This window comes from Patagioenas fasciata, chromosome 18 (assembly GCF_037038585.1).
Source record: "Patagioenas fasciata isolate bPatFas1 chromosome 18, bPatFas1.hap1, whole genome shotgun sequence".
Lineage (NCBI taxonomy): Eukaryota > Metazoa > Chordata > Aves > Columbiformes > Columbidae > Patagioenas > Patagioenas fasciata.
Genome location: NC_092537.1, coordinates 11,002,692 through 11,016,582, shown reverse-complemented (window position 1 = coordinate 11,016,582; position 13,891 = coordinate 11,002,692). Strand labels below are relative to the sequence as shown.

General features: G+C 50.0%; 1 protein-coding gene across 1 annotated transcript in view; it reads left to right on the top strand.

The window, feature by feature from the left end:
* Positions 1-13,891, top strand: part of LOC139825441 (dynein axonemal heavy chain 9-like) — a 180,910-nt gene that overhangs the window by 5,981 nt on the left and 161,038 nt on the right. Inside the window, exons 5-11 of the mRNA XM_071816790.1 lie at positions 1,082-1,323; positions 4,076-4,211; positions 5,246-5,442; positions 5,537-5,961; positions 7,956-8,178; positions 10,446-10,612; positions 10,979-11,849. Of these exons, the coding sequence (XP_071672891.1) occupies positions 1,082-1,323; positions 4,076-4,211; positions 5,246-5,442; positions 5,537-5,961; positions 7,956-8,178; positions 10,446-10,612; positions 10,979-11,849 (2,261 nt within the window). The remainder of the gene's footprint in view (positions 1-1,081; positions 1,324-4,075; positions 4,212-5,245; positions 5,443-5,536; positions 5,962-7,955; positions 8,179-10,445; positions 10,613-10,978; positions 11,850-13,891) is intronic.

Sequence of the window (13,891 nt, the reverse complement as noted above, 5' to 3'; positions counted from 1 at the left end):
AGCAGAGCCAGCACTGGGGAGACAAAGGGCAGCCCCCAGCCTGCCTGCTCCTTCCCATCTTACCTTGATCTGCTTGGGCTGGGGACAGGATCCTGATCCCTTCAGCTTCCCTCTGGGCTTTTGGGGAAGAGAGGCTGCCCTGTAAGCAGTGATGCTGAGGAAACGGCAAGATTGGGGTTTGTGAGAGCTGGCAAGGCTGGGGTTGAAGAGTCTGCTCCCTGCCTGTGCCAGCCCAAGTGACCCACTGTGTGGTCATGTCCCTGTGTCCCCAAGGCACTGCTTTCTCCCTGAGTTGTGCAGGGACTGGGACCCCTTGGCCCAGCCATCTGGCTTGGGACAGACTTCTCCCGGTGGGGGCCAGGGCCACCTCGTTATCCTTTCCAGCCAGATGAAATACTGTGGTTAGTGGTGAGGTTTGTGCACCGTGACTTTGGGATGATTTAACCAGTGTTCTTGCTTGATCAGTTTTAACTGCAAAGCAGAATGGAGGAAGACAATTTGTTTCCTCTTGGTGAAAGCAAACTGCTCGCTGTTGGAATATATATTTCTGTCATCAGGCTTGTGGTATGAACAGGAACAAGTGTCCTCCCTTGGGAACTTGCAAAGCAGAATTCCTCATGCTGAAAAACTCTTTCTCCATTGCACAACAAAGATGAAGGGACTTTCCTGCAGATGAAGTTCCCTGAATCTAAATGCAGCCCTCGCTGGTACCTTGGACTGTCACAGCCTGTGTTTGTGGGGCTGTGGGTCCCTGCTCTAGTGACAGTGGCAGGAACACTCAGCCTGTTGTCCTTGTTCTCTCTCTGGTAGCAGATTAAATCTGGGTACGGGAAAGGGGGAAGTGTCAGACGTCCCCACGGTGCTGGTGCTCCTGGCAGAAAACAGAGGCTGCAGCTGTACCATGGATTGTTGGGGTAGGAAGGAGCTAGAAGTGACTCTTTTGGTAGAGGTGGTAAGTCTCTTGTGTTAATGATGGGTGAGAAATACATGAAACCGTGGGGGAAAAGTCTTATGGAGAGTGCACAAGAGCTTGGCCATGCAGCTCTGAAAAAAAGTAGTCAATCATCTCATTTTTTACCAGGTGTCTGGGATCACATCTCCATGGTGATGGATGATGTCCATGACCTCGAGCAGAGGATACAGAAAGCCAAAAACAATGTTGAGGAGATCCAGACCATCGTGGGATCGTGGGCGTCGCCCATATTTGTGAGAAGAGATTGTAAAAGAGAATCGCTGCTGAGCCTGGAGGACTGTCAGGACCGCCTGGAACGGCGTTACAGCCTTGTCCGAGAGTCAGGGCAGAGGATTCATCTGCTGGTGAAGGTGAGGGGGGACCTTCTCCAGGGGTTTGTTGACTCTTCATAGGCTCTGGGTGTCTCTCCGCTCTGGTGAAAATGTCCAGAGCTGCTTCACCTTAAAATTAACTCCCTTAACTCATTTGAAAAACTTACCTGTTGTTGATTAAGGAATACTTTGATGGGTGAGCTGGTACAGCTGAGTGTGCGGGGCTGCTGACCAGGCACCGAGTTTGGAGCAGGAGTGGGAGCCGATGCAGCCCAGTCTGGCTCCCAGTCCTGGTTCTTGTGAAGCCACTAGAGGGGAGTCGTGCATCAGGCTTTGGGATCCTGCTCAGAGGAAAAACTCCTCCGAAATATTCACCTTAAAATGGAGAGGCAGCTGGCTGTGGCTGACCTTTCTGCTTTAGGCTTGTTGTTCCTCTGTGGGAGCAGGAGGTGACGCTGTCAGTCCAGGGAGAAGCTGAGTAACAAGAAAAAAGCTGCTGTCTGAACCCTGGGTTTTTTCCAGTGGCTTTGCCAGAGCTGAGAGTCCTCTTTGCAGAGCAGGAGAAAACCCAAATCTCTGCGCCTCACCTGCCCAGAGGTTTTAGCGTGTCAGGGACAGCACCTTGGCTGGAAGGCAGATGGATTTTAGATCCAACCCACTCCTGAGGGTCACCATCTGGCCTTGGACTCTGGAGAGACTGGGCTGACCCTCTCTGGGACACTGAGCCCTTGTTGCTCACCTTACTTCACTGTCTGCACTCAGACTTGGGCTTCTGACCCACTTCTGTACCCTCTGAACCCACGGCGAGGATTTTACTATGCCCACGTTGTCCTGCTGCTACAGCTGTGACAGGCTCAACCACCTCCAGCTACACCCAAAAGATGGGAACACTTCCTAAATTGACCGGAGAGAACATGGGGCTGTGGCCAAGGCAGAAGGGCTGGCACCGCTGCTCTGGTGGCTCACAGGGCAGGACCAACTGCAAAGCAGCATGAAGGTCCTGGGGAGGGAAAGGCACCGTGGCCCAAAATAGGATGTCCCCATGCCTCTGTCCTGCTGTGCTGGTCAAACCTGGAGGAACAGCAGCAAAGGGGCCAAGAGCTGGTCTGCTGTGTTTCCCTTGGGTGTTCAGGTCTTCTTTTGAGCAGGTGAGTCTTGAGGCTGCTGAGAGAAGAGCACAGAGAGTTTGGGTACGTGCACCCACAAGCACAGGCAGGACAGTGAGATGCTGGCTTGCATTGCCCTTTTGCACCAGGATGAGGCCTCTGGAGTAAAGGTTCAGTAGAACACCAGTGACAAGGGGGCATTGTCAAATACAAGGGCATGGGACGGTGAAGAGGGGGTGGTGCTTTCAAATGGGCATTCCCATAGTGTTCAGTCCTGTGAAGTTCCCCTTTCTCTTGTGTCAGCAAAATGTGGAGGTGAGTCTGCAAGGCACCAGAGCCCTGGCTTGCTCTGTTAACAGTTTAATCACTCAGCGTTGATGTGTAAAGTTGGGGAGCAGCAACTCTGGGTTGACTCAAGCCCAATTGGCAATGCCACTCTATCTTGAGGAGGCTGAGGCCAGACCTTCTTGCTCTCTGCAACTGTCTGAAAGGAGGTTGGAGCATGGAGGGGGTTGGTCTCTTCTCCCAAGTAGTAAGAGATAGGATGAGAGGAAGTGGCCTCAAGTTGCACCAAGGAAAGTTCAGATTGGATATTAGGAAAAAATAATTCACAGAGAGGATTGTGAAGCTTTGGAATAGGCTGCCCAGAGCAGTGGTGGAGTCACATCCCTGGAGGTGTTAACAAATGTACAGATGGGGTTCTTAGGGACATGGGTTAGTGGTGGAGTTAGGTTATGGTTGGACTCGATGATCTTGAGGGTCTCTTCCAACCAGAATGATTCTATGATCTCATGTGTGCCAAGCTGCCATGCCACTGGGAATGGCACCCTCTCCTGTGTCCCCAGAGATGAAATACAGCCAGCTTTGAACCCCTGGCAGCAGACTGCAAGCTGGACCTTACGTTTTTTTTGAGCCCGTGCCTGTGTTGAGAGCCCCTGGCAGGCTTAGGAGAAAGAGCCCTCAGAGGGCATAGCAAGGCCGGAACAGGATCACGGCAGAGCCTGGGAGGTGCAGGGGATGGATACCCAGGCTGGTCTTGTGGGTGTGGAAGAGGAGACGCAAGAAGGATGGGGCCATTCTGTGGCCTAGAAAACTGTGAATTTCCTGACTGTGAACTTGCCTGGAGGTAGGGAACGCAATAAGCTGAGAAGGGAGGCTGTAAGCCAACCCTTTGTCTTCTGATCCCAATCTTTAACTATTTTCACTTGGTTTATTTAAAAACCCTTTTCTGAATTTTAAAGTTCTCTTGTTTCGAGATGACCATTTGTAGGGCAGAGGTGTAAGCAGTCCACTTGGAAGGACTCATCCACCCAAGGTAACATTATACAGGCCACAAGGACTGAGGCTTCATGCATTGGGATGAGCCTTTGACCCAGGTCTGCAAAGCACCCTTGAGCCCTTTGGCCTCAGAGAAGAGGGAGGAGAAGGTTACAGGGCTGCTAAGTCTCTCATGCACTCCATTTTTACCTTGTGATTATTTTGAGTTGCTTCAGATGACAAAGCAGCCCTTGACAGAAGGAGAAAATTGTGGCCATGCTACCAGCAGCAACATCCGTCTGTCTGGTTTCTCACCCCCCGCAGGGCTGGTACCTGTGTGCTCATTGCCATGAGTCCTCAGCTGTGGGCAGCTCTTGTAGGACAGACTCAGCCCCGCTGTATTTCAAAGTGTCGTCTTTTTCTTCCAGGAAAACCAGAGCCTCTTACTTGCAGACCCAGCATCTGACATCTGGAAGGCCTATGTGGATTACGTGGATGAGATAGTTCTGGATGGATTCTTCACTGCCATTGAGTGCTCACTCAAGTACCTCCTCGAAAACACAGGTAACTGCTGGTTCCTCAGCTCTGGCCGTGATACCATCTTCAGTCTCACCAAAAGGAAGTTTCTGTTTTGTGGTTTGACTTGTGGTCTTCTTTCTACTCTGCCTCTTGCACTGTCTACAGCAAGTGCTGGAGGAGCCTCCAGACTCAGAGGGTAACTCTGTCCCCTGGTCACTGGAGCAAAGCCTTGCTCAAGGGAAGGGACAGAGATGACTGTGCACCATTTGCTGGGATTTGTGAACAGACAAAATTGAGGCATCATCCCAAGTCTGTTCTTGGGCATCAGCCATCTCCTGACCTCCCATGCACAAAGCATCAAGGTGACACAACCTTTCGTTTGTGGAGAGTCTCAAGAGTTGGTTCTGTGGATGAAAGACATGAAAGAAAAACCTCCATCACTGAGCATTAGTCCAGTGAGGAGAGGGGTCACCAAACCAGAGCTCCTGCCTAAGGCTGCCACGGAGGGTCACTCTGCTGAGAGCAGCTGTGTCCAGCTAAAGCACATCTCCAGAACGCTTCCCTCCTGGATGTGGAGGCACACTGAGCTGGAGAATTGCATCCAGTTCCTCACCATCTTGTTAAAAACAAGCACATAATTTCACATTTGTGAAACCAGTTGGTGTTTTATTTTTTCATGCCTTTCTCCACTAAATTAAAGAGCCTCTTGGTTCCTGTTGTTTTTCTCCTCTGTAAGTACTTATGCGCTGTAATTGTTCAGCTCTCAGACTCCCTTTTGATTAGCTGAAGAGCCTGGTCTCTTTAAGGCTTCCCTCCACAGCATTTTTCCGGTCCTTAAATCACTTGTGTCTCATCTGTTCTCCAGTATCTCCTGTGGGTACCAGAACACCAGCTGGTTTGGCAGCCTCCCCTCTGCGTTGTATGCAGACACAATGTCACTGGACCCAGCGAGTGGGTGTCCCACCTGCCTGGTGTCCCTGTGGGGCATGTGTGTGTCTTGTGGTGGGATGTTAGTGGTGGCTCTAGATCACTTTTCTCCCCTTCAAAAACAACCTGGCACCTCTGTTCTTCCCTACCAGATTCCAAGGCAGGGCTTGCTCCCCTGTTTGAGGTGCAGCTGGATTTGGTGATCCCAGATTTGATATTTCAACCCTCCTTGGACCCTGGCACAAACGATGGCTTCTACGACATGGTGGAAGGTCTTCTCAACGACATCTACCGGATCTCATCGCTGGTGCCCAGGCTGGCTGAGCACAGCGGCTTCCTCCACTACCAGGTCCGTGGCTGTGGAGCTCCCTCACGCTGTGTGGCAGTGAGGAGGTGCCACGCTGCCCCCGCATCACTGCGAGCTCCTCTCCTCTTCTCTCCAGGCTGACATGGAGGACATGGCTGACCTGGCCGACATGCGCCATGAGCTGATGGGGCGTGTGCAGGCCGTGATGGCGGCCTGCTGTGATTACCGCAGTGCCTTCGACCACTACTCCTACCTGTACGGGGAGGACAGAAAGGAGTTCTTCCGCCAGTTCCTCCTCTACGGGCACATCCTCACTGCGGCAGAAATCGAGGCCCATGCAGAGAACGGGGTCCCTGAGTCACCTCCCACGCTGCAGCAGTTCCGAGAGCAGATTGACTCCTACGAGAAGATCTATGAGGAGGTGAATCGCATCGAGCCCATCAGCATTTTCCAGAGTTGGATGAAAGTTGATGCTCGGCCTTTCAAAGCATCTCTGCTGAATGTGATTAAACGGTGGAGCTTGGTGTTCAAGCAGCATCTCATGGACCACGTCATGCACAGGTAGGAACCGTTCTACCTCTTCTTCCCAGAACCAAAGTGGGTTTCTCTTGTGTTGGCTGGGCTTTATCATTTCACACTGATAAGCAAAAGGCTAATACAGGAGCAAGAGGAGGGGGCACACACCCCCTGCCAGCTCCATCGCATCTCTGCTAACTTTCATCCCCTCGTCTCTGCTGGGAGCAGCTGGTCCAGCTGAGTGTGTAAAGTGCAAACAGTTCCACGAACTCGGTACCATCGACATCCTGCGAGCTGATGCTCCTACGACCTACTGTGTGGTGTTGGACAGGATGTCTGTTTGTCTGTTCATCCTGGTCCAACTAATCTAATCTCTTCTAGGGCTCTATGCTTATTTTGTTGAATTTGCCATCAGTAAAGCTGCATTAATGCCATGAGATACTTGCTCCGTTTCTAAATGCAGTGCTCTTTTGAGTGCACTCTTTGTAAAAAAAGTAATTTGGGTTGCCTGGCATGAGCAGTCATGGGGAGGCAGTTTCAAGGTTACAAAAAGGAGGAGCTTTGGATGTAAGTTTTGAATTAACATGTGTTCCCTGCTCTGAATAGCTGCTCAGCCGCCTGGTCTCTGCAGGATGATGTGTTAGGTGATTTATTTGAGTAGTAGCAGCTGAAGGATGCCACAGGGCTTGGATGCTTACGAAGAAATATTTACAGACATATGTACTAGTGAAGGCTGCTGCGTGTGGTGGCTGCTGTGATCTCTTGTGTTCTTTTCAGCATGATAATTCCCGTGCAAAGAGGTTTTTGCATAGGTTAGAACAGGCATTTAGGAGTTCTTATTAAGAGCTCCTGACTCAGCAGTTTAGTCTTTAATAGGTGAAGTGTTTAGGGCTATGTTTTGGTCCAGCAGCATCCACAGAATTTAAGCGGGCACTTCAAAAGTAAGCGTTTTGAGAAGGGAAGAATGGAAAGGACCAAAGATCCAGGAGCCCATCAAGCTCTGCTAACAGTGTCCAGCAGCTGGTGAGATCAAGAAGCACGTAGGGAAACTTCCCCCAAATAGTCTCCTTGTCTCTAACCATTCATACCTGAGGACTTTGAGAGTCATGGGTTGTACCTTTGTATCTAAAGACCTGGATGGATTTTTTTTTCTCCCACAAATGTTCGGTTGCTTTTCTGAACCGCTGTGAATTTTTAACATCTGCATCCTTCTGCAGCAGAGACTTACCCTGTGAAATAAGGCAGCGTGTGAAGAAGAATCCCTGTTTGTTGTAGCTTTACAACCTGCCAGGTTCATTTGTCGAATTCTTGTATTGGAAGAGATGACATGAAAACTGTCCTTTCAAATTCACTCTCTTCAGACCACAGACCCGAGCTCACAGGTCTCCCTTATAGAATCATAGGATAGAGTCATAGAATCTGTTTGGTTGGAAGAGACCATCAAGATCACAGAGTCCAACCATAACCTAACTCTGGCACTACCCCATGTCCCTGAGAACCTCATCTATATGTCTATCCAACCCCTCCAGGGATGGTGACTCCACCACTGCCCAGGGCAGCCTGTTCCAAGGCCCGACAGCCATTTCTGTGAATAATTTTTTTCCTAATACCCAATCTGAACCTCCCCTGGAGAAATTTGAGGCCATTTTATCTCATCACTTGCTACCTGAGAGAAGAGACCAACCCCCTCCATGCTCCAACCTCCTTTCAGACAGTTGCAGAGATCAGGTCTCCCCTCACCTCCTGTTCTCCAGGCTGAACAGCCCCAGCTCCCTCAGCTTCTCCTCATAAGACTTGTGCTTCTCAAATGCCTTTTCTCCAACCTGGGAAGTCCCAACTCATTTATCCGTTCCTCACAGGAAGCTGTACCACATCTATGGATCCCTATGAGCATGAACTGTGGTTCTGATGCCCTCAGCATGTTGCCATGTGATGGGCAGAGTTAGCCAGGCCTTTCCCTCTCTGTGCCAGTCCAGCTGCCTGGATGATTCCGGTAGGAACTGCCCTCATTTGGTGCTTTCCTGTTTTGTGTTCTACAGCTTGTCTGACCTGGACGAGTTCATAAAAACTGCTGACAAAGGTTTGAGCAAAAAGGTTGAAAAAGGCGATTATGATGGTTTGGTGGAGATCATGGGGCATCTCCTGGCCGTTAAGGAAAGGCACAGTGTCACCGATGCCATGTTCGAGCCCCTGAAGCAAACCGTCGAACTGCTGAAGACGTATGAGCAAGAGCTGCCGGAGGAAGTCTATAAGCAACTGGAGGTGGGTGAAAAGCTGCGGTGGACACGGCGGTTTGCCAAGTAGCCAGCGTCAAAGAGTATGAGCTTAAGAGCATTGCAGGAATATTTAAAGCCCCACTCCCTGTCATTAGAGGGCCTCAGTGGATAGTATTTTACTATTGTGGGATGTGCCTTAATAGCTCTAAATTTTGGAGTTATATTGAGATTTTTCTTTTAAAGCAGAGATTAAGCCTTTTGTTATGTATGAAAAACATAGAATTGCCTGCTCCAACTCTCAGCGATTACTTTTGAAAAAAATTAATGCATTTTCAAATACATCTGTTAATTAGTTTGAATTATAATTATTTTTAAATAAGCCAGTTCTTGGCAACTGTGGAGATGGGAAGGATAATGTTGGCAGAGGAGTCGCCTTCTCATAGGACTTCAGTCCTCCACTAGGTCTATAACACCCAATCTGCTTGACCCGAAGAACATCACTGGGAGCACGTTATGAAAGTATTTCAGCACCTTTCCACATCTGGCCCTGATGAATCGATTTTTCTTTGGGGAATTCTTCTCATTTCTGGACGGGGGACCATGAGGTGAAGGTTGGAAAAGCCTGTGGGATGCCCAGCCAGCCTTGGGGAACTGGCAGCAGTCACCATGTTACGGTGGAGGAGCGTGTGGCTGCATGCTGATGGATACCCCTTAGTCACGGGGCGTTGTGTGCAGAGGGCTCTGTGTAGGACACCAGGTTTATGGCAGAGCTTTTTGGGGAGAAGTTCCTCCCTCTGCTGCAGGCTTGGATGGGACCTGAGCGGGGTTTAGCAATCCCCCAGTTTTCTGCTGGTGCAGCCGTGATCCACGGGTGGTTGTATCACCAAATCTGACACGGGTAAGGGTCCTAAAGATAACTGGATTCCTACAGACACCCTGAAAAACAGAAGAGCTGCATTAAATGAATGTTTTGGCTGCTACAGCAGCTTCAGTCCAGCATAAAAAATGGTGCTATGGGGAACCCGGCTCTGCTGATTCCTCTGCCCGAGAGCTGCTTGCTTGGTGCCTGTTTGTGCGTGTAGATTTGAACAACTGATTTATTTTTCTGACAGAAGAAATGAGGTATGCAGGGCAGCCATTCAGATGTAGGAGATAACAAAACAGTTTCGTTCTTTCTGGCAAGTGACAGCAACACATAGTTGAATAATTCATTCACTGCTGTACACAGTAGGAAAACCAAAGTAAGTTCCTCCAGGTACCGCTCCCTCCATGGCCATGAAGATGGATGGGCTGGAGCTGATAGTTTGTATGAGAAGGACAAGGAAGCAGCTCCATGTGTGCCCTGCTATGGTCATGGATAGTGATTTCTACAGAGACTGGAACATGAAGTGCCAGAAAGAGACCCCTCAGGAGGGACTGGCCCTGCTCTGGCCGCCTCTGCTGCCTCCAGGTTATTTCGCTTCTTTGCATAGTGTTGGTGCATCTCCATTAGTCTTCTCAACTATGTGCACTGGGATGAAAAGAAGCCCAAAGTCTTTCCTGTAGGCTGGCACAGTACCTGGGGAAGTGGGAGAGCAAAGCTGTGGGACTTGAGGACAGCAGAGCCCTGGCTGGTGTCACTGTCTGGGGTGAGGATTTGGCTCGAGAAGTCTAGTGAGAAGAGAAGAAATCAAATCTCTTTCTAAATAAAATCCCAGGTGCAAAGGGTGGATTGTTAGCAGTGCTGTGCACCAACAGCTTGGATGCAGTCCTGAGAAAGAAACTGTCTTATTTAGTACTAATATTATACAGGCAGGCTGGAGGGATTTGCCCCAGAAAGCTCCGTAGAAGTCCTTCTGGCATAATATCTTCTACTCTAAGAGCTGGCTGGAAATTTCCCAGGCTCTGTTTCTTGATTAGCTCTGGGAAGCCGGACGATCTGATGAACTTGCATCCTCAGCCCACCCTCCTGCCTCCAGCCAGCTCTGGGTCCCGCTGGGCTCGGTGTCAGGAGAACTGTGCTCTCTCAACCACTGAGCCATCCTGGGAGCCCAGGATCTGGTCTGGGACCCTTCTTCTGAAGTTATTTAACATGTTTTTGCAATCAGAGCAGTCAGTTTTAAAGTCTCAGTCTTCATTCGCCTTCAAAATTGTGGATAACTGATAAGTTTTATCCCAAATTGTGTTTAGCTTTTGCATCACAACAAAACTTCCTTGCAGTTTTAGGCATGGAATCTGTTGCTTTTCCTGTTCTGTGATTGTCCATAAACAGATCAGTCACATCTTATATCAAATAGCAAATACTGCCTACCGTCATTTAAATTTTGCTTGCAGGAGCTGCCAGAAAAATGGAACAATATAAAGAAGCTGGCGATAGCTGTGAAGCAGCATGTGGCTCCTCTGCAGGCGAACGAAATGACAGTTGTGCGCAAGAGCTGTGCGGCGTTTGATGTTGAGCAACACAGATTCAGAGAGCGATTTCGGAAAGAAGCACCATTCAGGTACAGTGAAGTTACAACATCAGAGAAGCCCTGAGGAAGAAAAGCTTCATGGGATCATCTCGGAGTGTCCTGAGGATGTGTTCTCGAACCCTTGCATACATTTCCTGCCTGCTCACGGTGTTGTATCTGTTATGCCCTGGGTGTTTTGTCCCTGCAAACACTGTAAGGTGTTAGCAAGAGATTCAATCTGGATGCTGAGTGCACAATATTGCTTTAAGGGGTTGTCAGCAGTGCCATGTGGCTGCACCATCAATGGGTACTATAGACGTATCATGTCTGCTTTGTGTCTCAGAGGCACCATTTGTTTTATGTTTTCTTTAGAAGTTGTTACAATATCACTTATGAAGAATAAACATTTCTTTCTAGGTTTGACACCAAAAAGCCTTATCAACTGCTGGATACAAAGCACATTGAGATTAAACAAATGGAGTCAGCCATGACCTCGATTTATGAATCAGCTGGTCTGTTTGAAGTCATAGTGCCAGATTATAAACAACTGAAGCAGTGCCGAAAGGAGCTGTGTCTTCTCAAAGAGCTCTGGGATATGATCTCCCTTGTGGGCACTTGCCTTGATGACTGGCAGACCACCAAATGGGCGGATATTAACGTGGAAAACATGGATCTGGAGTGTAAAAAGTTTGCAAGAGAGATTCGGAATTTGGATAAGGAGGTGAGGGCGTGGGATGCTTTCACTGGGCTGGACAGCAAGGTGAAGAACATGCTGACGGCCCTGAAAGCTGTGGCAGAACTTCAAAATCCCGCCATTAGGGAAAGGCACTGGAATCAGCTGATGCAGGTGACGGGTGTGAGGTTTGTGATGGACTCGGACACCACGCTGGCTGACCTCCTGAAGCTCAACCTCCATAACTTTGAGGATGAGGTTCGTGGCATTGTGGACAAAGCGGTACGAGAAATGAGTATGGAGAAAGTCCTGAAGGAGCTAAAAATGACTTGGAGCACCATGGAGTTTCAGTATGAGCCTCACCCCCGGACAAACATCCCGTTGCTGAAGTCAGACGAGGAACTCATAGAAACTTTAGAAGACAACCAGGTGCAGCTGCAGAATTTAATGACATCCAAATATATTGCTTTCTTCTTGGAGGAAGTGTCCATATGGCAGAGGAAGCTGTCCACAACAGATTCCGTCATTTCTCTCTGGTTTGAAGTGCAGCGTACGTGGTCTCACTTGGAGAGCATATTCATAGGCTCAGAAGATATACGGGCACAGCTTCCTAAGGTAGGAAATCCCAAATCCTATTTTTCCTGTGTGGAAAGCGTTGAAGAAGAGCCTCCATTACACAGAAGAAGGTTGTCTATATTGCCGGGTTCCCCCATGCAGAACTGTTCTCTTGCTGCATTGCTTTCTTGGAGGCTCCCTTAATGCTACAGCAGTTTCCCCAGTGTTGCCCCAGGATGTTTTTGTACTGTTGGTTGTGCCTGAACCCTGCTGAGAAACTGTTTTTCCTCCCCTCCACCACTGCACAGCAGATGCAGAGTTCCTGGAGGCTGAGCAGGAGGCTGCTGGCTTCCTTCAGTGATGCAGGCATGTTCCCTCTTTGCTTGGAGGGGAGAAGACGGGGATAATTACTCAGATGGTGCAAATTGTCAAATCAGAGCTGGACCAGGCAGCTTTGCAGCATCCGCTTCCCTGCCTCCAGTGCTGGTGCAGCAGGAGAGCAGCTCTTCTCCCACTTCAGCTTCAGAAAATTGAGCAGAGTTGTCATTGATGCCCTCCTCAGGGTTGTGACCTCCTCAGGGCTGTCTTTGAGTCCAGCTTCCAGTCTTATTCCCTATTCTCTTGATTATTTAGAAAATCTTCCAAACTTGTTCCTGGCCCCACCGGACCACTCGCAGCCCTGTGGAGGAACCTGCCTTTCACTCACGAGTGACCCACAGTTGGCTGTGTGACTCCCGTCCCTGTTCACGAGCAGCATCGCTGACAGCACCACTGTGGGACGAACACCCACGAGGGGATGTGCGCAGCCCATTGACCCCTGGACAACACACTGTTCTGTCTCCAACCCTGCACTCTGCTCTGCTTGGACTGTTCCTCCATCTGCTTCAGAGAGCACGCTGTGCTGAGTGTCCTGGGGGCAGTTTTTGGCCCCTCACACCAAGAAAGCCCTTGTGGTGCTGGAGCAAGTTGAGAGAAGGGAACGGAGCTGGTGAGGGGCTGGAGCACAAGTGTGATGGGAGCGGCTGAGGGACCTGGGGGGTTCAGCTGGAGAACAGGAGCTGAGGGGAGACCTTCTGATCTCTGAGCTGCCTGAAAGGAGCTTGGAGCCAGGGGGGTCGGGCTCTGCTCCCCAAGAACAAGCGCCAGGACCAGAGGAAACGGTCTCAAGTTGCGCCAGGGGAGGCTGAGATTGGATCTTGGGAACAGTTTCTTCCCCAAAGGGCTGTGGGGCATTGGAACAGGCTGCCCAGGGCAGTGCTGGAGTCACCATCCCTGGAAGATGTATAGATGAGGAACATGGTTTAGTACTAGATTTAGGTTATGGTTGGACTCAATGATTGCAATGGTCTCTTCCAGCTAAATGATTCTATGATTCTGGGCACACCTCGCTCACTGGGCAATATATACAGGTGCTGATAACCAGTGCCCTGAGGCTGTACCATGTGCCAGCAAGCTCTTAATATCCAGGAGCTATCTAATGTCATGTATGAAATTGCATCATGATTTACATTTGCATCCTGCTGGGCAACTGTCTGCATCTCAGTAGCTGTCTGGCAGTGGTATGAACCATAGAACCATAGGATGTCCTGACTTGGAAGGACCCACCAGGATTGTCGAGTCCAACTTCTGTCCCTGCACAGGACACCCCACAGGTCACCCCGTGTGTCTGAGGACGTTGTCCAGTCTCTCCTTGAACACTGTCAGGTTGGGCTGTGACACCTCCCTGGGAGCCTGTTCAGTGTCCAGCACCTCTGGGTGAAGAACCTTTTCCTCATGTCCCACTGACCCTCCCTGGCACATCTTCTGCCATTCCCTGGGTTCTGTCACTGTCACAGAGAAGAGCTCAGCCCTGCCCCTCCTGCTCCTGTTGAGGAACCTGCAGCCCATGAGCTCTGCCCTCAGTCTCCTCTGCTCCAGCTCAACAAACCCAGGGACTTCAGCCGCTCCTCACACGGTTTCCCCTCCGAACCCTTCACCAAGTTCATGTCCCTCCTCTGGACACTCTCCAGTAGCTTTATCTCCTTTTCTCCTGTGTCCCCAGCCCTGCACACAGTGAATGCTCCAGGTGAGGCCGCCCCAGCACAGGGCAGAGCAGGACAATC